At 34.0% G+C, this 24,708-nt stretch overlaps 1 protein-coding gene across 1 annotated transcript; it reads right to left on the reverse strand.

The window, feature by feature from the left end:
• Positions 1-23,089: 23,089 nt before the first annotated feature.
• Positions 23,090-24,214, reverse strand: LOC135208191 (uncharacterized). The gene is made up of 3 exons (XM_064240323.1): positions 23,988-24,214; positions 23,839-23,898; positions 23,090-23,463 (listed from the first exon to the last, which is right to left on the reverse strand). The coding sequence occupies exons 1-3, from the start codon at positions 24,106-24,108 to the stop codon at positions 23,135-23,137; spliced, it is 510 nt and encodes a 169-aa protein (XP_064096393.1). The 5' UTR covers positions 24,109-24,214; the 3' UTR covers positions 23,090-23,134.
• Between the last annotated feature and the right edge of the window lie 494 nt (positions 24,215-24,708).

The following is a 24,708-nucleotide window of genomic DNA, read 5'->3' on the forward strand; positions in this document are numbered from 1 at the left end:
AGTACTTTCATTACCCCACTGTTTCCCCAGTTCACGCATTGTAAGATTTTACTTGTGGTATGTAAATAGGAGACACCATTCTGCATTTATCTTTGTTAGTAAGCTTGTAAATAAACCTTTGTTGTGTTTGTGTATCTTTCTATATTCGTATCCCCAGTTTCAACTGTAGGTGTTGAATTCTTTTTGTTTATCATTATATCGAACTTGGAGTGGACCTTTCACGGTTCGTAACAAACCAGCATCAAATATGGCTTGTAAGCCCTCTTTTCTCAGTTTTCTTGCGATAGTTTTATAATCACTGCTAGTTGGTATTTATTTGGTACATAGCAAGCACTGATTGTTATACACCGTCCGTTTTTTCTGTGCAAGTGGTTCTTCCATGTTTTATCCTGGAATTATTTGAGAAAAAACGTCAATACCCACACCATTGTTGACAAGGATATGTTCATAATTGTGTGCTAAGTTTGTAATTGTAATAACAAGTAAACTAAATTGAAAATAGAAAAGAGCACATACCATTTAGTGATCTAATTAGATGAATTACAGTAATTAAATCCTTTTAAGTTCATAATATGGACATGTTACCTCAAAAGGTCCATGCCAAAAATGAAGTAGCAACAAAGTATGCGGGCCAATCTGTGAAACTGTGGTAACTAGGGCTAGACACTGATCATACCCAATTAGTGCTGGTCAGAACGAGGGCAGTAGTGTTACTAGTGTATACTGTGCAGAGACGTGGGTTCATCCTGTCTAATTTAGTCCCTAAAATGTTTTTTTTATGAGGAATATAAACTAATAGTTAAACTTATTAGCTCAGTTACATAAACAAATTACTATGCATATCCTATGACCTTAAAATTATAACATCAACTGGGAGGTACCATCCAACCCCATAGTATGAGCATATTTGTATATATTATACATTAATATTTATACTTATGTACATATAATTCAGTAGAATGTTACCTGCTATTGGTAAATATATTTAAAACCCTGCTCTTACATAATGCTCCACTACAATAGACTGCTATCATCATGCACCTAACAGGGGAGTAGGGTTGCTCTGGAAACAGGCCAAAAAATATAGTATGTAACACTTTCTTGAAACTACACCATACCAATTCTTGAAGCAGACATATGTGGCTACAAAATGCAGCAGGTTTGGTTTTGTTATACCTAAGGTTTTGGTTAGTTCCTTTTTAAGGCGTCTTTTTCATTGCTTGCCGCAGCACCAAAAAGGGATGTATACGGAAACTTGCGTCATCTCTGTGCGGACAAACTTAATTTTTCAGTTTGAATCGTTTTAGAAAATACAATGCTACTATTTTGGTCTTATTTCTTTTGCATTAAATACACCTACTGGTTGAAATTGGTTAGGTTTTACTTGAATAATTTCTGCCACCTGGCTTGGCAGTACCAAAGATCATTGACACCGGAAAGCATTTAAGAAAGTATTTTTCCTGCACTATCATCTGTAAACATGAGATTCAGGTCATTCTTAAAGGATTTTTCATTTATTTATTTTGCTACTCTTGAGAAACAAGAGGAAAGAATGCCATTAGAAAAGTGTATACCAACGAGAAATTCAGTGGCAGATGTAAGAACAAATGTACCGTCTTCCATGCCGTCAAAACCTGTCCGATAAAATAAGAGTATCTGTCTTAAAGTTAACATTATCTACAGTAATTGGTTCCTTCTGCCTTCCGCAGAAGCTAAGAGTATCTGCTTTAATGCCCCATCCTCGTTACATGAAATACTTCCCACGCCAGAGTCTATTTGGCGAACGACATCGGGTCAGGAGGTTCTACTTTTTTGTTCTTTTTTAATGAACTGAATCACTTACGCGTTGATCGATTCTAATACCGGGGTTGGGATCAAGATTTTCTGTAAGCCGATTCCAACATTTAAGAGTAAATACACCAACGAGAGGTAGAATCTAGTCTAGAAAATAGTGAAAGAATTATTTATGAACATTCTGAAGGGGAGAGACAAGAACTTTTGGAAGGACACACTTCTATGAAGCCCTTGGGCACCTTGTAGATAATTTTGTGTTGTATGTGACCATGTGAATATATATATATATATATATATATATATATATAATATATATATATAGTATATATATATATATTGTCGAACCTCGGTTTTCGTACATAAACCGTTCCAGAACGTCCCACGACCCCCGAAATATACGGAAACCAAAGCAATAATTATCATAATAGTGTAAATGCCATTAATGCATTCCAGACACCCAAAAATATTAACAAAACTACATTTTATAGGGAATAAGCACCGCTTTACATGCAGAAAATATGAGATATAAATGTAAAGGACTAATGAAATTAATAAAAGAATATTTAACATCGCTCTTACCTTTATGGAAGGCTTTGTTAGGGATGATAATTCTCCATTCACTCCACTTTGCAGGTATGCTCTTAATCACTGGAGAAAGCACATTATGCATTCGCTTTCTGAATTTTTCAAACCAGCCTCTGCTGGCCTAAAATTCACTAACAGCAGCGCTTATTGTAGGCATTTTCTCACTGAGATAGGCATGCAAACCCTCCAACACTTTTGCTATTGTTTCTCGCCTTTTTTTTTTTTGCAAAAGAACTAACACTTGGAACTTTCTTTGACCCTTTCGTTTCTTATTTAGCAGTTGCGCTCGAATAAAAAGCACAAAAACAACTAATGCGAAAGCAGAATGGGTCACGAGAGAACGCGGGATGCTTTGTTTGACTACCTGGTACGGGGTCTAGTCATGCAGTGGGCCCTGGAAGGAGCATTTCTAAGCGTACGAAATTTGAGGATATGTACAAAACCCGAGACAAAATTTAATTGGAAAAGTCTACGAAAACCAGGGCATATGAAAACAGAGTTTCCATTGCATACACATCAGCGCAAATTAAACACTGCCGTAGGCCCTGTCTGGTTACAACTTTGTTTCCAAGCCATTGACAAATCTACAACTGAGAGTTATCAAGGGGATAAAAATAAACTCATCAGTGCTAGTGACCCATACTATGTTTACAGATATGATAATCATTTTTCTATGTATTTCTATTGATTTCTTTAAAATCTTGATATTTTATCAATTTTCTTTGAAATTATCGGATCAAGTTTATACATGCTTTGACTGACATTCATACTAAGGCCATAACTTTCTTTTATGAAGCTACATTCAGTGATCTTCTTTTCCCCATTAGTATTTTTTGCCCTTCCCAGTTGATAGTACTATGATTGTTCTCACTGACATGTACAAGCATCCCATATAGATATTACACATTTTTTATACTGTTCTAGTCTCTTTTCCACTGTTTCATCAGTTTGCCAAATAGAATAGTTGGAATCTTATATATATAACACTCCCCCCGCCCTTTCAATATTGTTGGGAGAGTTCTGTAAATGTGCATTTTTCATGGTTTTATTGCTCTTAAAAGCTAAATAACACCAATATTCTTAAGAATATATATGTTTTACAGGGTTCTTCATTGTTTTGGTCAAAGATACTATAGAGTACACAGATACTCAACTCGAATTGTTTCCCATAAGAGCATATGTACCACGAAGCCACCAATTGGTTGTAATCTAACGCCGTCATCAAGGACGAGGCAGTGACGTCACAAGAAACATCACGAATGTAGAAACCATGCATTCAAGATTTTCTCTTTATGCCATGAATCCAGAATTTTCAATTTTACACCATGCATTCTGGGCCTGCTCTTGACACCTTGCACCCAGGATTTTCTCTTAATGCCATGCATCTAAGATTTTCTGTTTACACCATGAATTCGGGGCAGCACTACACACACAATACAGTCGTATTTCTTATAAATTGTAACTAAAATATTCATTTAAACATGTTGTTTTAGTAAGCTCACAGTGTGATCCACAAAAATATACGCAGCCAAAATATACGTTCCGAACAGTATGTAAACAAATGACTCTATTCGTCTATCATTTGGAAATCGTGTTCCCACTAGTTGGGATTTATGACATGACATCATGCTTTTATATTTTAGTTACAACCGCCAGCTGTCTCTACTGGCGCCGTGGTATGTCGCATGTGGTTGACCTGAGTATCTTTGTGTACTCTATAGTATGTTTGGTTTTGATACAGTCTTTTTTTGCCGATTGTAATTCATCGTCTAATACATAATCACGATATTTCAATTTCTTGCCTGTATCCTAAATATTATGTATTCAGCAATATAAATAAGGACTACATATACGTAATGAGCTTACAAACATAAATGTGAACAGTGATTTCATAATGCGCTGAAAAGGAATATAATTGAATCTAGTTTTAGTAAAGAAAGTTATGACTATAATATGAATATCAGTCAAGACATGTATAAACTTGATCATATAATTTCAAATGTAATTTCTAAACTGTTTAAATTTTACGGAAGGGAGTAGAAATGCATGGAAAAAGGATTATCATATTTATAAATGCAGTATCAGATGTAGATTTATGGTACCCAACAATTTGTATGTTTGCCGGTACTGTCCATTGAGTACATATTGTGATTTATACCGCTAGCACTAATGAGTTTAGCCATCAGTCCTTTTGACATGTCAGGTGTGGTTTCATAGTCTCAAACAGGTGTGAACTAGTATATTCTTCCGTACTGTCTCTGTGGTAGGTATGAGTATGTTGTGATTTATATCACTATGGTGCTGATGTGATAAACGAATGTCCGGTTAAAGTTACTATAATTTGGAGGTTTCATTAACAATTACTTTGTGCATGACCCATTCACTTTATCCGAGCTTGCCGACGACATGTTTATTCACTAAGTTTTGGAAGGTCGTAGCAAAAAGACTAAGAAATTTCAGATCTAAATGTTTCTTACAGGAAAGTAGATTTCACATTAACATAACATTGCGATAGTAAATATTATTCAGAAGGACTACTGTCTAGTTTTTTTATAGATTAATAAAAGATTATCGTTTCTCTTCAAAGGTATCTTTTATTACACCAGAACTCCCTACTTTCAATCTTTCTCTCCTGCAAATGGATACTGTCAGGTTTGCAATCCTGCCAATCCTTCATTCACTTCCTTTTGTCTTTACATTTTTCATTGATCCCTCATGTCCGATAGGCTGCTCCAGGAGCAAGAGCCCGCGCTGGTATAAAGACTGTTTAATCAACAACAATAGCAGAACATCAAGGGAGCTAAAATGCCATGGTATTCAGTAGCAGCTATTCTTCTGAATATTTGACTAAACCAACATTGATTAACTTTAATGACTAGAAGAAAATAGGTACAGAGGAACTGAGATATTTTAAGACTTTGGCCTAATCTTTACTAAATTGTCACTACCGAGGTCTTGTACATAACATAAATACTCTCGAAAGGAGCTGTCACAGAAATACATGCAACTTACAAACCCAGACAGGGGAGGTGAACTCGCGTCAGGAGAAACCAAACTGAGTTTGGCAAAAGACGTGGCCACATAGAAAAGAGTCCTTTTCTTTCAGTTTCCTCAAAATGCAAGGTGGAGGAAATCCCTTTCTGGTTTCCCGAATGAAACTCCAGAAGTGGCTGTATTAGTTCTATACATAAATCCGTACAGAGATTGTAACCTCATCCTCAATTAAAATTGTACCAAGACGGTAAGATTCAGCGCCTCATGTAATCATTTTTCATCGACTCTCTAACTTATGATAAATGTAGCTTTTCTTCAGTGTGTTCTATACCTCATTAAGTATTGATTTTTGGAATGAGGTTGCTATTCACATGTAAGTCCCTTACAAATGATCAAAGGAGTGCCAGAGATACTTTGTATTTATTAGAGGTCACCATTTCCAATACAGCGTTGATGCCGACATTGTCGTGCATCCAGGTTCCAGAATTTAATTAACATCGATCAAATGTCAATTAATAGCTTTTAAAACAAACACTTGTTCAGAACTTTCTAACCAAAGCAATGTTATCACATCTTTATCTTTTATTTGCCGTATTACACTTTTACATCATTTTCAAATCGCATTTCCGCAAAAGAAACAAACTATAAAAAGGAAGTGTTTCCTTTCACCTTTGTTGTAAACGAATGAAAGATTCTCTTTTGCCAGATTTTTATGATTATGCTTTATTGCAAATCAGACTTATCCGCCGGAGTTTCTATTAATTTTAATAGCCATCAAGGTAACTGGTAAGTACATCTAGACTGCAGTTCACATTGTTTTTTTCAAGTATTAGCTTTGAGAAAATAGTATATGTATGACCAAATAACAATGTGGATAATAGTAAGATTCTTATTTACCCTCCCGTTCTCAAGGAAAACTGTTGATGGATAGAATGTCGAAAGACTGTCGACAGATAAAATGTCGACGGTCTAAATGTCGATACGCTTAAAGAAAATTGGACAAAATGTTGAATAGAGTTGATTAATTCAAAATAAAGAAAAACATTGGATCCTTAATTTCAACTGATTATGGAGTAAAATGTAAAAAGATATACTGTATATTGAATATGCATAGTTTACCTAAAGAATGGGCTCAGTAAAATTATATGCTATTATTTATAGGTATTCTAGTCCACTTTGAGGTTCATAACCAACAACAATATTTTTCAGTTGTTATTTTACTAGATGATATTTTTGCTTTGTCTTCCAATGCTTTCCCCCTGAAACACATGCTTGAAAAGTAGTTCCATATTTGATTGCTCTGATCGAAGATTTCGAGTTAGCACAGATTCCGTCGGATGACCACAATTCAACTTCAAATGTCGATCTTCTTCTTCCTTGCTGAACAACGCCCTGCCACGTCTCAGGAAGTACTGCGAAAACTGACCCAATTTACAGTCCGTTACTTCAAGGGATTCCATTAAATCGTTGAAGCAATCATATACTACATCGCCAGGCGGAACGAATACGAGTGTTTGAATTTTTTTATTATCTATGCATATCCAGGCTCTGAATACCAAGGCTGCATCCCCGGTCCTTGAATTTTTCTTCATAAGCACCGACCGGAATGAAAAAAACACCCATAATTTATAACTAGCTTTTTTTTATCTTTTATTATAAAAATACAATTACATTCCAATAATTTACATTATTTGAATAATTCTCTTAAAACGAAAATATAAATATAAACTTAATTAGCATTTTGCTACAAAATCAATATAAATCAAAATCAAAACGTTTAGTTTAAAAATTCTTTAGTGACATACTTGGAAATATTGTTTGTATATCTATATTTAATATACATCTTTTGTGATTCTAAATTAATTTTCAAAAGAACAATCATATTTTGGTAGCTATTGTTGTGTTTATAACACATCCACAAACAATACAAATAGCTGGTGATCAATAAAATGGCAGTATTTTTATCTACAAGTGATTTTGCTGCTATATCGTAGAACATTAGTTTCAAGAATCTGTAATAATTTAGTTTACAGCATTTCCTTCGAACAGAATCAAACCATTTTACTATATTTTTCTTTTCTCCACAGAAGTAGAAAATATGAAATTGATACTCGGTTTCACCACATTTGTCACATTTTGAATCTTCTTTCAACTTAAACATATGGAGCCTTTGTTTCCATTGTTTTGTTGCTAGTGACTCATGAATATACCTTAACACAAATTCCCTTTCCTCTACCTGAATGAATGTAATATTAATATTTCCCCAAATATTTTTTCATTTAGATGTGGGATAATTATTTTCAACTACTGAAGTTTCTTTCCTCCAAATGATTGAATACATTTCTCTGTTTTTTATATTTAGAAAGAATTTGTTGGGATATGCCTTCCTAATATCATCTACTGCCAAATAATAATATTCAGGGGTAAAATATACTATTTCTGATAGATTATCTCATTGTAACATACCATTCAGTCTTACAGAACAATAATACTTTTTAAACAAGTTACACTGAATATTGTTCTTGCCTTTTCTTCAATACTTATTATTCCTAAACCTCCTTCTAATTTTGAAAAATGCAGGGCACTATGTTTTATAGGTCGATGCATGCCACACCATATATACTTGAAAAGAATTGTATTTACCTTTTGAGCTGGTATTTCACTTAACGGAAATGTATGAGCTACATACCACATTTTAGACAATATCAAAGAGTTGAGTATTAGTGCTTTCTGGTAAAGTATTAAATACCTTTACACAACATGTTAACCTCCTTTTAAAATTCTCTCTATATCTGTCCATATTTCATAAGTAAATGCCTAAAATTTTAGCACAGTCCACAACTTTGAAACAAGTTAACTTCCAATCTCATCTGCCAGATGAGATTGGAATTTCTTTATTTCATAGTGAATCTCTATTAATGAATCGTCGTTTGCAAAAATTACTGTTTTATCATCAGTAAATCCCTGCACTTTAATTTTGTTATTGTTTGGTAACGTGGGAGGTACAATTTTTGTATTGGTTTTTGTTGCTAGGTACAATGGTTCTTGGAAAATGACACACAACATTGATAGTGGACAACCTTGTCTAACCGATCTTCTTACATTAAAGGTGTCTGTAAATAGTCCATTCACACATATCATACTTTGACATATAATATTTTTAACCAGGAAATAAATTTCTCTGAAAATCCAGAGAAATGGCACGTTCACACTATCAAAAGCTTTGGACCAGTCCAAGTTAAACATCCCAGCATTCAAATGATTTTCTCTTACATAATTTATTATGTCTCTTATTGTGTTATTGCAGTGAATTATGGTTATGTTTGGAATACCACAATATTGTTCAGATGATATGATTTTTCCAAGTATAAGTTTCAAACGATTTGCCGTTGTTTTTGCTAGAATTTTTTAAGCAACATTTAACAGTGTGATTGGTCTCCAGTTTTCAACCAGTTCCAAATTTCCAATTTTTTGACATAGTTTATTATTCCTAAATTCTGTGATTCCGATAAATTTCTTTTTTCGGCATACATTTAATTACCTCTGAAAAATAGTTTTTGATAATATTCCAAAATCTTTTATAAAACTCCACACTTAATCCATCACTTCCATTTGATTTTTCTTTATTCATGTTATTCAATGATTCCCATAATTCACTTATATCAATTTCATTGTCCTCTTCATCTTTTTGCATTTCTCAAGCAAATATGATTGTTCTTCTTGATTTCCCTCGATACATTCATACATTACTTCTAAATGATTTTTAAGAAACATAAGAACAGCCTTTGTATCTGTTAGCATATTTCTACTTTTACCTTTCATCTTCTTTACCAGATAATTGCCTTTATGCTTTTTCTCTTTCCCAAGTAAGTGCGATGACAATTTTTCCCCTTCCACTTGATCTTTTAATTTTGTTCTTATTTTAACTCCTTCACAAGGTTCAATTTGAAGACAGTTTATTTTACTTTTCAAAGCATAAATTTCGTCATATTTATCATTCCCAGTATTACATAAGCCATATAGATATTTTAATCGATATTGCAATAAATTTCTTAAACCATATTTTTCATTTGATACCCTCGTTGCAACTTTAATGAAGAACCTTTTACACTCCTTTTTAGCAAATTCCCACCATTCAATTACATTTTTGAAATTTTTTTTAAGTTTTAAATGTCTCCAAAAACATTCAAAGTTTTCACCTATTCCTTCTGTCTCTAGTAAGGCGTATTCAATTTCCAAAATCCTTTACCTTTTTGCACATCGCCTATCCAGAATTCAGCAATGACCATACAATGATCAGAGAAGGCCACAGGCACTCTATCAGTAATTATCATATTATGGAGTAGCTGTTTAGTATATAGGCGATCTATCCTAGAACCATAGCATTTTCTAATGTAGGTGTATTTTGGAATGCCTTTACAAGTGCATGTTACATCTTTCAATATAACATTTTTTTATAAAGGTCTGCAATGATTTTGACACTAAATTATTTTTCCCCGTACTAACATCTCTGTTAGACGTAACATAATTAAAATCCCCTCCGAAAACTACATTTTCAACAATCTTACGAAAATAATATAAGATTTTATTGGTATAAAATTCTTCTTCTTTATTCTTTTTATCTGTACCTGAAGGTGCATAAATATTCACAACTGGAATTTCATGATTTATATTTTAGCTCTATTATCTGTCACTCCGTATCCATTTCCTTGCTAATGACAGACAAAGATTTAAACTTATTTATACAAACTGCTGTACCTCCTTTAAGATTATTACTTGGGTTTAACAAAACTTATAACTATCTACTATGGATTTCACAAACAGCGCAAGCACGGTTTTGGGCAATAACTCAGTAACGAAGACTCGCATCAGTACGAGATTTTGCGATAGTGTATTACACTCAGTGCCGTAATTTATAAGAGCATCATGAATCACTCATTGTAAAGAATAAAGACACTTACTTGTCCCTGTGCCGAGAGGCAAGAACTCCATAAACCAGAAATGGATACGAACACAACTGTATAAAAAAGCTCCGCCTACCCTCTCCCCCCCCCCTTCCACCTACTCCTTCTTCCTCCCCTCTCCTTCTCTTCTTCCCTCACTGCCCTCCCCCACCTCTCTCTCTCTCCCTCTCTCTCTCTCTCTCTCTCTCTCTCTATCTCTCTCTCTCTCTCCTCTCTCAATGTTGCTTCAGTTTAAACTTAATTATTTTGTTTGATTTGTTTCTATCTATCTGATAATTTGCATTGTTGTCTGGGGTGGGGGATATATCTAATGATCCAACCGGTTGTTACCTGCCAGTTAGACTTATCTATTTGCGCATTGGTCCGCTCACTCTCTCTCTCTCTCTCTCTCTCTCTCTCTCTCTCTCTCTCTCTTCTCTCTCTCAAAGTTACATCAGTTTAAACATATTTTGTACGATTTTTTTCTATCTGTCTATCGGTATATATATTATATATATATATATATATATTATATATATATATATATATATATATAATATATGTATATATATATATATATATATATATATATATATATATTATTATATATATTATATATTATATATATATATATATATATATATATATATAATATATATATATATAATATATATATATATATGTATATATATATATATATATTGTATATATATTATATATATATATATATATATATATATATATATCCCATAACTGTCAACAGGTGGTTGCAGAAATGCGTTTCTCACGCAACTTTTCAACTTTTCAGCTAAGAGAAAGCCATCAATTGCCTTTCAGATTGGTTTGAATAGGTAACTGGTTATAGATACTCTGTGTTACAAATAAAAATTGAGCTTTTCTACCGGGCATTCATTCGAGTTAAAGCCTTGATTATACCGATGCCACATTTTAAAGTCATGAATGTTTACTTTGTATATATATATATTATATTATATATATATAATTTATATATATATATTATAATATAATATATATATATTATATACATATATAGATATATATATATATATATATATGTATATATATAGAATATTATATATATATATAGATATATATATTATATATATAGATATATATATTATATATAGATAGATCATATTATATATATATATATATGTATATATATATAAATAATTATATATAATATATATATAATTATATTATATTATATAAATATATATATATAAATCTATATATATATATATATATATATATATGTATATATATATATATAAAAAACAAATACTATTATATATATATATATAGATATATATATATAGCGTATATATTATATATTATATATATATATATTATATATATAATATATATATATATATATATATATATATATATATATATATATATATATATATAATATATATATATATATATTATATATATATATCTATATATATACATCTATATATATATATATATATATACAAAGTAAACATTCATGACTTTAAAATGTGTGCATCGGTATAATCAAGGCTTTAACTCGAATGAATGCCCGGTAGAAAAGCTCAATTTTTATTTGTAACACAGAGTATCTATAACCAGTTACCTATTCAAACCAATCTGAAGGCAATTGATGGCTTTCTCTTAGCTGAAAAAGTTGAAAAGTTGCGTGAGAAACGCATTTCTGCAACCATGTTGACAGTTATGTTCCGAAGTAGCCATCTCTTCTTCACCTTCGTAATACAAGTAGTATTATATGGCTGATGCCCTGAGTCCAAATGAGGATTGCGAAGAAAGTAACCAAACAAATATAACAGGGGCTTTGCCATCAATCATAAAGTCTATCGTTTTAGTGCTCCACCATACATTCAGATAACTGTCACTCTGATAACCATTTACTGTACCACTACCACAGAGAGAGAGAGAGAGAAATGAGCGGATCAATGCATAGATAAATCAGTCAACTGGCAGATAACAACCGGGTGTATCATTAGATATATACGACAAAGTAGATTATTAGATAGATAGAAAAAATCATACAAAAAAAGCAACTTAGAGAGTGATAGAGAAAGACAGACAGACAGACAAGAGAAGGGAGGGGGTAGAGGAAGAAAGGAGAGGGAAGGAAGGAGGGGGTTGGATGTGGGGGTGGGGGTGGAGGAAGAGGGTAGGCAGAGCTTTTTTATACTTTAGTGTTTGTATCCATTTCTGGGTAATCGAGTTTTTGGCTCTCAGTATAGGGAGGGACAAGTGTCTTTATTCTTTACAATTAGTGATTCATGATACTCTTATAAATTACGGCATTGGGTGTAATACACTATAGCAAATTCTCGTACTGATACGAATGTTCGTTACAGAGTTATTGTCCAAAAACGTGCTTGCGCTGTCTGTGAACCCTCGTAGGAGAGTTCCTTCACGCTGTTTTTAGCACAACGCTCAAAAGCCAGTGAAGCTAAGACTGGGTTAGGCTATAGCTTTTGAGCCAGTTGAATAGCTCATCGGAAAGAACAGTTATAGTGCATTTGTTTGCAATGAGTCATTTGATGCTACAAGACTAGCCCAACAGTTTTGGCAGAGTAATTTCCATCGAAAGCCCAATTTTTCACTTTGCTTTCGACACTTTATCTGTCGACAATTTGTCTTTCCACACCTATCCGTTGACAGTTTATCTGCACACTAGGTTAAATACCTCTTCTGAGGGATACCGAAATATACATGTTAGTTCTGCTTCTATCTTAATAACGAGTAAATTCCTAGTTAAGTGTTTCGTTAAATAGATCCCTCTAAATATCTACCTTTATTTCCAAGCAGATTTCCTGCTGTATGACTCCAGTGCCTCTCTGCAGTTAGCGTATTCGGAGGAACATATTTGATCTGAGGCAGCATTGGCTTCATAATTTCCCAGAGGGCAGCTTGTTGTCTCATTCAGGACAATTCTAACCTCATCATGGGCTGGGTTTCTGATGTCCTGCTAATGGGATGGCTTAGCATGTTCCCTCGGCATATGAGTTATCTCTAACTCGCTGTCTTTCTTTCTTTCTTTCTCTCATGCACAAATACACAATCCAAGTGCAGCAGCATTTCTTGGGCAATTTGATAAAGCTGGCATTCATGTTTTCCTTGTAAATGAAATATACTTCCCTAAAGCTGTGATGAATTCTCTTGCTCCCTCCATGAGTATTAACACGAGTAAACATAATCATTTCTTGTATACCTAAGGACCATTGCCAAAATTTGACACTTCATCTGAGGATCTCAAAATATTTAACCCTTTCATATTAAATGATTCGAATCTTTTGTCTCGTCATTTGTTCATATCGGGACAATATATCAGATGCAAATCTGGACTACTGATATAAGTGGAGTACTATTCAAGAACTCTGTATGATGCTCAAGCAATTCACCTAAGCAGAAGTCTTGGGAAAGAAGAGTATTGATCAATTCATAATCATTAATTTTCTGGAATGCTTAAGGAAATGTGTATTAGATTTGCGTTTCTCTGTGACTTTGACTCTTGAGTTCGTTTTTTATTTTTTATTTATTTATATATTTATTTCATTTTATTATTATTATTATTATTATTATTATTATTATTATTATTATTATTATTATTATTTTATTATTATTATTATTATTATTATTATTTTATTAAAAGTAATGACTATTTCAGCAGCGTTACACTTGTAGAGATTCTTCTCTATTTTCCGAATAGCGGCTTTTTCCGTGCTACTTAGACAGGCTAGTAGAGCGCCTATGGAGGTCATGATAAAATGAGAATCTTGTTATGAATTATATATAGGTATATTATGGGCGAGTGATATGGTACTTATATTTGACAACGTCTTCGAGGGTTGCATGTGAGAGTGAGAGAGAGAGTGAGAGCGCTGTTGGGTTGTTTGTAGTTGCCGGGAATAATTGAGAGTTTAAATGTTTTTGTGTTTGATGTGTCGTGTTCATGTTTGGTGTTGCTGTATGGTAGTGTGTAAGTGCATATGTGTTTTTCTGAAGAGTGAGTGAGCAAGCTATCAAGAGAGATGGATGAATAGTTAGCGATGGTTTGCTTGTTGGGCGATCGTTTTGGGTTGTCTACTAGTTGGAGAGCCAGGTGGATTTTATTCACATTATTGAGTACAAAAGGTTTGAGTGAGTAATCACCTAACAATGAAAGAAAGGGGAGTCTTAAGTTGCACAATCCTGGGCTTTGGTCCCTGAGGGTCTCAAAAGGGGAGCCAAAAATCCAATTAAACAAACTTTCGAGTACAACAACCGTTTCAAGCCTGTTTTATTTAGATCACCCCTCAAATTAAACTAATGCAACTTAAGACATGAAAATACCTTTGGTTACTAATTAAGACACCTACTAATTAACGGCCAATTAACGATTTATTTAAACTTTCAAGCACAACGAAAATTCTTCTTGCAAATGATTGTTTAGTAATCCTAGACACCATATCCACAACTTAATTAAGACGCAATGTTTCCTGGGGTTTGTAGATAAGATGGGGGTCTTTGGACCCTGAGGGATACGGAGACCCTCAAAACTGAACTTATTCAAAAGAGGGAGTACAACAGTTTTGATTGATGCATTGGATAAAACATTTGAGAAGCTTAAAAAGCATTGCAGGCAGCAGCATGGATAGACGTGCATTCATTGCAAGTTTATGGGGTAGTGCTCATCACCAAGACCTGGACAAAATACCCACCAATGGGTGGGAAAATGTCGACGGCGAATTTCGCATCATTTGGTTCAATGGAGATCAGATGCCCCCTGCCCTCATTCCAGAGGTTCAGGTCGAAACAGAGCCAGATGACAACAGTGGTGATGCCCAGGAAGATGGTGGTATGGATGATTATATGGATGAAGATCATGATCCTCCGCCAAGAGAAAAGGAATCATCAGATGAAAATACTGATGACGATCACGAATGAGATAATCGCGGTAAAGTTAAGAAACAGTGACTTGACCTAGAATTCGATTTAGTTACTATAAAACAATAAACTATGTCGTACATCACAATGTACATTCCATGCCTCATTATCTTCTGCAAAAAGTAATTTTGTGTCACATGAAAGTTTAAATAAATGGATCATTAATTAAGTAATCGTTAATTAGTCTTAATTAATAACCCCAGATATTTTGGTGCCTTAAATTGCATTTTTGTTCATTTGAAATAGTGTTTCATCCAAAGCATCAATCAAAATTGTTGTACTCCCTCTGTTGTATAAGGGTCTTCACATCCCCCAGGGTCCAAAGACCCCCATCTTATCTACAAACCCCAGGAAACATTGCGTCTTAAGTTGTGGATATGGTGTCTAGGATTACTAAACAATCATTTGCAAGAAGAATTTTTGTTGTATTTGAAAGTTTAAATAAATCGTTAATTGGTCGTTAATTAGTAGGTGTCTTAATCAGTAACCCCAGGTATTTTCATGCCTTAAGTTGCATTAGTTTAATTTGAGGGGTGATCTAAATGAAACAGGCTTGAAACGGTTGTTGTACTCGAAAGTTTGTTTAATTGGATTTTTGGCTCCCCTTTTGAGACCCTCAGGGACCAAAGCCCAGGATTGTGCAACTTAAGACTCCCCTTTCTTTCATTGTTAGGTGATTCACAATAGAATTACACACTCAAACCTTTTGTACCCAATAGTGTGAATAAAATCCACCCGGCTCTCCAACTATACTGGCGCGGTTGCCGGGTCAGTCAGCAAGTCAGTCTGTGATGAGCAGTCGTAGAGGACAAGAGATAAGGCAGAGTCTATTGATGGTCAGTTGCTGGTGTCTGATTAATTGATTTTGATATTGTATAGTTGTTGTGTATGTGTCTGCTTGGTTATTTTTGAGCTGAAGAGTGTCGGTCGTATTTGATTTTGTGTTTTGATGTTTGTGAGTTGTTTGTTGGAGACAGTGTTGGCGGTTGTTTGTGTACTGATTTGTCGAGTTGTCTTTGATGTTGGTGTTGGTTGTGCAGTGAGTAGTTGTGTTTCTGAGTTGTTGTATGTATGCTTTTTTTTTTTTTTTTTTTTTTTTGGTGCTTGTCTGTCTTGTATGTTGAATTCAGCGGTTGTTGTCTCGACGACTGTATCCAGCGGACGGCACAGCATCTCGCCCTGAGTGTCTCGAGTCTGAGGCGGGTACATGTGTTTGTGTTTTGGGTGTTCTGTGTCTCGTTAAGCCAATTGTCCTGCTTGTATTAGTAACGTAAAGGGGAAAGTGTGGCTGTGGGAAAATTTGTCAGTCGAAACGATTAGTGTAAATGTGGGAGATCTTGTTGCTTGGTTTTGTTTTTGCTTGTGATTCCGTCACAGTATGTTTAGGAAAGAGAATAGCGAAGTCACAGGAGATAGTAAAATTAATGCAATACTCAAAAAACATGAGAAGAAATGAATCATTCTATACTTTGGCCAGAGTTAATGTTTGTTCTAACCTCTGTTTTCAAGTATTTATGTTTTAAAGTATTATTGTCGTCGTGTTGGAGCCGATTTGACAGTGAGGCTTAATTGGAAAACTTGACAAAAGGGATTTTTAGCAACAATCTATTTGTTTATAAGCTTTCATCGAGCTACTATTGTGAGTTTTCATTACGATATCGGAACTTCCTTTAATGTTCATCTTTGGAACTACATATCTTACTTTTCAAAGGTAGTTAGGTCAAGTGTACAATCAATTCCATTCGGCTTTTTCATAAAGAAACTGAATTGTTAGTTTTTGAACAACTATTGATACACCTACTGTTTTCTTCGTAATTTTCTTATTCTACTTATTCTGTTCTTTATGATTAAGATGATCATCATAATTCTTATGAATAACAAGTTGTTATTGTTATTTTTGTTATACACTGTTTACAGGACATTAATTAAAACGAAATCAAGGCTGGTAAGCCACATGAGAAATTTAACGTCAAGAGAAGTAAAGGATCCTCAATGTCATGATAGAATCACTATCCTGAGGTTGGTGATGATAGTGGAAGGACAGTGTAAGGACAACGCCTCTCTCCTAAATGTATGTATGTAGTTTTCTTGTCCGCGTTGTACCTCACATCATATGATTAAGCACTTTTCGACCTTGCCGCCGACATTCATACATGTTAATCCATTATAGCAAATAATATTCATGTAAACTAGCATATCAAGAAACACAAATCCGGGTCGGATCGTGTCATTTGTGTGTCAGTATCTGCCCGCACACCTGTTTATAACCTAAGTTCACCTGTAATAAAGTTATTACTGTTTCCACCTGCCTCTTTGTCTTACCCTCACAATAGGCCTGACACCATTACTTGCTAGGAGGATCCTGCAGACCCTTCTTTCGAGAACAAGTGGTTACACTGGGAAAGTCTTCGCTCAGCTAGGCGGAACTGTTTCTTGAATGACTCCCCTCTATCTTGAATGTTTCCTTTGAATCTTGGCAGAAGTAGGCCTAACAGAGGAAAATGATAGTTCTCAGCTCCTGGCCTCTTAAATGTTGCATCTGGAGGAATTTTGTATGAAACACTCAGGTGAGTTTGCTTGATGTCAACAAATAGAAGAGTTCTTCAATGAAAGCTGAAATATTCAGTAACAATTCTTGATTGGACGCCTGACAAGATAATGTGCTCAAGTCTCTTCTACACCGTCAATAATGCTACTACTGTATTTGTTAACGAAGTTGAAAGAGGCAGAAAAGAGAATTAAATTGTTTTGATGACCATATGATTTCTGCCATTTGTCTGCCTCTATTCAACGTGATTTTATGCTGGTAAGAGAAGTGTACACACACACAGTCACTTCCTGAGTTCTTGGCTTTATGCCAGTTGTGCATGTTGATAATAGCCACAGATTCCTAGCCGTGCTAGGTTACATAACTCAGATGTCGCTATCATTCTTGTGATAGATATGTAGATTAAAATTTAACGCTTTCATACCCTATATTATTCTTATAACACATCGTACACTTTCTCTTCTTCTTTCCCACCATTATCCCTACATTAAGGGGTCGGTAGCCTGATGTGCCTTTTCCACTGCCTTCCGTGAAAGACATCATCAAGCATAGTTCATTGTTTGGCAAAGGGGGTTTTAATGACCACATGCCCTTGCTGTCATCAACCAAAGTTATTGGCAGTGGGCCTGGCCTTTCACTAAAAAGCACAACTGCAAGGCAGCAGTTTCCGCAGTTATTGGCAGTGGGCCTAGCCTTTAACTAAAAAGTTAGACTACAAGGCAGAAGCTGTCATTTTAGTCGCCTTTTACAACATTCAGGACCTACGGTGGTAGGATCACATCAAACACTTTCTAGTAGTACTAATTATGATATCGATTATCACTAGCCTAATATTTCCAATAAATATCTCCACTAATCATCTTCCAGTATTCATAAAGTCATATGTAACTTTTGTAAAAAAAATCAAAGTACAATATAGAGCAGCTTTGCGTACTTTGCCGAAGTATCTGTAAATTAAATCTAAATATTGTTTCAATGCTTTGTTTTACTTTATTGCACTTATTATGGTAAGAAATGTTCTTTAGTTAACAGGTGGTGATGTAATGTTTTTAGTTCCTGGCACTCATGCCTATAGATGGCATTGTATACGTTAGCTAGTCTAAGATCCCTCTTGGTAGGTCGTTTCTGCCGAGTGTTGTTGTGAGAAGATATTCCACTCCCGATTTCTCGAACATTAGAAGCTCTTCCAAAACCTGGACCAAATTCATCTGGCTCAAGTGTTTTGGTCCAGCAGTTGGCCCATTTCAGGAGGTAAGCCTGTTATTTTGAGGTATATATATGTGTCTATTAGCAAGGAGTAGCTACAATTCCTCTTGCAAACATGGCGGGTGTTTGTGTATCCCCATGGACTGTATGATGCCACGCAAGCACATCTCGAGTCTTCTGTATTACGATGTAATAGTATAAGGCTATACCTACAGGTTATGGAGTTTACTGCTCATCGTGGTTATTAACCAATTGTACCAGATACAGAGTAATTACTCTTTTATTTTCCATGGCACTATTATTTACATAATTGTATGTTAGTTATTCTATTATATGATTTAATGTGTTATGGTATTCTGGTTTTTGTAAACTTACTTTTGTAAAGAGTCAGTGAACGGTTATTTATTTGATTTATAGATATCTTTGTATTATGTAATCTCCTCTACTATATGAAAATTGTCTGAGTTATCCATTCAAACTGTGCCACCTGTAGCCCTTACATTATCACTAAGCATTGTCATCTGTGGCGAAAACCGCCAAAAATATTGTCATATTTGATTGATTAACTTAGCTAGGATAAATTCTAGGTCCTACCTTTATTTTCTTTGTTGAATTCACAACTTGTACAGTAGCTGTTTTCCTGTTTGATATTTGCAAGAAGAAACAATTGCATTGTGGGTCCAGATAGTCAATGTGAGAGAAACTCTTCAAATCCCCTTCTCTTAGTTGCGCCTTGCTTCCATGAAACCCCGTTAATCTGAACCCTCATTTCTTTGTTGAGTTGCTAATCATTCCCAATTTAGTGAAACTGATTAGTCTTGAATAGTCAAATAGAGCAGAAGTCAATAAGACCAAATTTATCCCCCCAAATAATTCACTGGGAAATGAGGAGAAAAGAAGATTCCTCACTGGCGCAAGCGTTCTCCCCCAAAGTTCTCTACTTACAGATGCCCGAGAGCAGTATTGCCAGATCAGCCGAATTTCGGCTAGATCTAGCCATTTTTCATTCAATCTAGCCGTGAAATTTATATCTAGCCGTTAGCCGAAAAAGTTAGCCGAGAACTAGAAAATCTGGCCATTATCTCTCTCTCTCTCTCTCTCTCTCTACTATTGTATACAACAGAATGCTTAACTTGATGCTTAGTGAGCAAAATCATTAACCTATAACAACAGTTGAACAGTTTGGAGCCGCCTCTATTAAGAAAATGGTAAACAACTTTGATAAGCTTTTGCTGCACATAGTAGTTCAGTAGTTTGTAACTTAATTACATACTTTTAAGTCGGTATGAGGGGTTATGGGGACGGGGACAGAGTTTTCTTGCTGCATTACTGTATTGCTCTTTCGTTTCATCCGCTCGTTTCTAGAATTCCTCCGTGAAAACGTAAAACAATAAGAAAACATTATCAAGATGCCAAAACAATGCATTTATTCGCAAAAGCTTAGAAAAGAGTGGCTAAAAGAAGAAATATATAAAGATTGGATATTGGAAATCCCTAATGATACCACAAATACTCAGTGCAAGTACTGTAGAATAATTATTCTAGCAAAATTCTGATATAAAGACTCATGCTAAAAGTAAAAGAAAAAAAAAGAAAAAAAAACTTGGAATGCAGCAAACCATTTTCCTCTTCACGGCAGCAAAAGTTGCACTTTGAAAAAATCCTACAAAATTTTGATGTTACTCGTGCTGAAGCTAAACTATTTTCACTGTTCAATCACTACTTGTGATCACCTTAACGTTGTGAAATCGTGCTTTCCTGAATACAAAACCGTAGCACAAATGGCAATGCACAGAACGAAATGTTCTGCTGTGCTCAAAAGTGTAATAATGCCTCACTTTGTTACAAAATTGAAAGATGATTTGAATGGTCGAAAATTCAGTTTATTGTTAGATGAATCTACGGCCATTGCAGTTAACAAATACTTTGGCATTGCAAATAGATATTTTAGCGTTTCCGACAACACAATTGTTTCTACTTTTCTGTATCTAGCACCGCTTACAGACTGTAATGCTGACAGTATTGTAGATACTCTAAAACTTACATTATAATATATGATCTTGATTTACATGATCTTATCGGCATTGGAAATGACAACGCCAGTGTTATGGTGGGAATAAATAATGGAGTTTTTCAGAAATTTGAAAAAGAAACAAGTTTCTTCCTTGTTGCTTATAAGATGTGTTTGCCATTCCATGCAACTGGCAGTGTCGCATGCAAGTGCTGAAACTTTACCGAGAAATCTCGAATATCTCATAAGTGAAACCTACAATTGGTCCTCAAGATCGTCATGTAGACAGCAGGCATATGTTGACCTCTTTAAAGCTACCAATGATTGTCATGAACCACTCAAATTCATTCAATCTTGTCAAACACGATGAAATTTAGTTACAAATAAGTTAAGAAACAAATTAAGTACAGATACAGTTAATGCATTGCTACCAAAGATTGCTACACATTCGAGAGTCTTTCGCGGCGTCACTTGCTAAGTAGAGACTGTAGAGTCCATATCGCTAAGAGGGTATTTCTATATAAGCATTCCGCATCGTTCGTCCCCGTGAATACGAAAGCCAGGCCCACCAGGAATTGGGACGTCAAATGTATTTCGCCGTGTTTAGTACGACCCAGGGTGACTAGACGTCCCATATTTGACGGGATTGTCCCGTATTTATGACATTTGTCCCGTATCGACCCTCCCCGGGACGCCTTTTGTCCCGTATTTTCAATATATATATATATATATATATATATATATATATATATATATATATATATATATATATATATATAATAATAAATAACTAGCGAAATTTGTACCGAGCATCCCCCCATCAAACGATCAAGTGGAGCTAGTGTTCTCTGATGGGCCATCTATGGGGTGGGTGTTAGGAACCCCGGTGCAGTGTAGAGATGATAAAGTCAGAACCAAAGACTATATACTGAAGGAAGATAGGAAGGCTGAGCCTAATATCACTCAAATGAGTGTGCGAAAGAAAGATGCCAGATACTCCCATGCAAAACGAATGACTCCATCTATTGAGCGAACGGTTAAACATTCAGAGCGGTAATGCTTACAGGAATATAGGATGGAATTCGATTGTAAATTTTGCTACAAATTTATGCATAATTTGCAATTACTACGTCAGTATATTTTATCCGTATATTTACGACATTCTTAAATTTTAGATAACTAAATAGCAAATTTACAAATAGGTACATATATAGATTAAGAATACATATCCTTATGTTTCTCAGTGTATTTTTCAGAAACTTAACAGCTATATCTCTTATGATTTAGTTAATTTTCTTGCAAATTTAATTATTGTATATTACAATAATTTTTTAAATGTTCTATACAATATCCATGTTCGAATAAAGTAAAACATACCGTATATTTGATTTGTTAAACTTAGCCACAAGTGCATATGCGTAGGCATACATTTAATTACAGTTTGTAGGCCACTGTAGAATGGAGATATTAGGTGTATATAAAACACAATTGCAATTTTTTTTTATTGAAAAGGAAATGCATGATGCACTCATGTATACTCTTTAGTAATATAAATTAATAAATGTACAAATATACAAACATAAGGAACAAAATAACTCACTAAATTGTATCACATAAAAATAATCAAAAGGGGGTTGGAAATAGAAAGAAGGTAGCATACAAGCCAACCAAAAATGCAAGATAAATCACATGCAAGTGAACTTTAATAAATTATACATAAGAAAAAAATAACCTAGTAAATAATATTGCACATATAAAAATTGTTTACCCCCAAAAAATAAAATACAAGCAAACCAAAATTGCATGATGAATTACATGCAAATAAACTCTAATATAATTATAAATATGAGAAAACATAATACTAAAAAAAGGTTTTCTTCAAGAATAAAATACATAGAGCAATTATAAAAATAACTATTAAATTATATATATATATATATATATATATATATATATATATATATATATATATATATATATATATATATATATATATATATATATATATGTTTTTTATTTAATTTATTTATTGTATTTCAGAACTGACCATTTATTGGGGAAAAATATTTGTTTTGATCTCTTAAAGAATTGATTCATGGTAACATCTTACCATTTGATTTTATGGTTGTGAATGTTGGTTCTCCTTCTTCCTAATTGTATGGTCTCATACTGTATTTTAGGCTTTTGTAAATTGTCATTTCCATTGAGAATGCTACAATCAACATCATCATTATTAGTAGTTGTAGTAGTAGCAGCAGTAGGAGGAGATGTAGTAGTTGTAGCAGTATTAGTAGCAAATGTAGGTCTAGCAGTCATAATAGTTGTAGTAGGACTAACACTTGTAGCAATAAAACTAATATTATCCATAATGCTTGTTACTGTGGCATTACTGTACACCTCACTGCCACTATCCTTTGGATAACCATCAGTAAATTCTGGAAACGCATATGATATGAAATGAAACAAATGCCATATCATACTTTATCATTTGGCTGGTAAAATCATAAGTATTTTATGCATAAATATATACAAAAACACTACTAAACAAAATTTTATTACCAATATCTGATTGAACATTTTCACTTAATTCAATATTTTCATAATCTTCTTTGGAATTTTCCCTGGTCAGTTGATAGATGAACCCTATAGCCATAATACAACTATTAGTCTAACACTTTTTCACTGAAGACAAAGTGAATATATATGTAGCATTATATAACAAAATCTTAAAGGTCAATCTTTACCTACTATATGAATTCTAGTTAATAAAAGCAAAACTGTAATATCTACCAAAAGCATAGACCATTTACCATGTTTCAAGGATGAAGCTCTTATCTCAGATGATCTATTCTCCAGAGCAGGAATGGTACCTACAAGATTAACTATATTTAGAATAATTGTGATGCCCATACCATTTCAGAAAATCTTAACATATACAAACTGCACATCAAATACATACCATATTCAAGGTTGTACAAATTCTCGTGTGGATAGGTCAGCAACCAGTTTGATGTATAATTTGCTTGGTGGTGTAAATCTATTGGTGTATCTGAAAATATGTATTTCAACAATAAGTGCATTATACAAAATATATGTAAATAAATATATACACAAAAATATAGCACACAAAAATCATTTTACTAAATTATGTACTGCAGTTATATAAATTATTAAAGACACACATATATGAATAGATATATCCAAAATTGCACATGGAAAAAAATATAAATAACGATGAAACAAAGAATGCCATGAAGGAAAATGAAAGGTGAGAATACTGGCAAGTGCTTTCTGTGTACGTACCTAATTCTGCTATCAGAAGAAAGTACGGCAAAAGTGCTTGTGAGTATACCCACCTTTCATTTTCCTTTGTAGCATACCCACATGTAAAAAGGCATCTAAGCTTTATATGGCTACAATTAAGTCAGCATTTTTCAATAACTCACTTGTCTTTATAGGGCCAACATCTGATCTGGTGCAGCTAGTAGAACCTGTAATGAGCAATAGATGCAGGCTTTTTATGTAGAAAAATATGTCTCACTGATAAAAAATCAGTTGATAATATTGTAATGACTAAACACATAAATAAAATAGATAATACATACCTTCTACATGTTGATCTGGGCATAAAATAGATAACACATACCTTCTACATGTTGATCTGGGCAGGCATTGTGGCA

The sequence above is a fragment of the Macrobrachium nipponense genome, chromosome 35, assembly GCF_015104395.2.
Source record: "Macrobrachium nipponense isolate FS-2020 chromosome 35, ASM1510439v2, whole genome shotgun sequence".
In the NCBI taxonomy this organism is placed as follows: domain Eukaryota; kingdom Metazoa; phylum Arthropoda; class Malacostraca; order Decapoda; family Palaemonidae; genus Macrobrachium; species Macrobrachium nipponense.

What these genes read in the sequence shown, in the direction of transcription:
- LOC135208191 (XM_064240323.1), bottom strand. Translation starts at nt 24,108, where the DNA reads ATGCACTTATTGTTGAAATACATATTTTCAGATACACCAATAGATTTA. An exon ending in TTTGTACAACCTTGAATATG is followed by an intron (nt 23,899 to 23,987) that starts GTATGTATTTGA and finishes TTAATCTTGTAG; the next exon opens with GTACCATTCCTGCTCTGGAG. An exon ending in AGCTTCATCCTTGAAACATG is followed by an intron (nt 23,464 to 23,838) that starts GTAAATGGTCTA and finishes ATGCGTTTCCAG; the next exon opens with AATTTACTGATGGTTATCCA.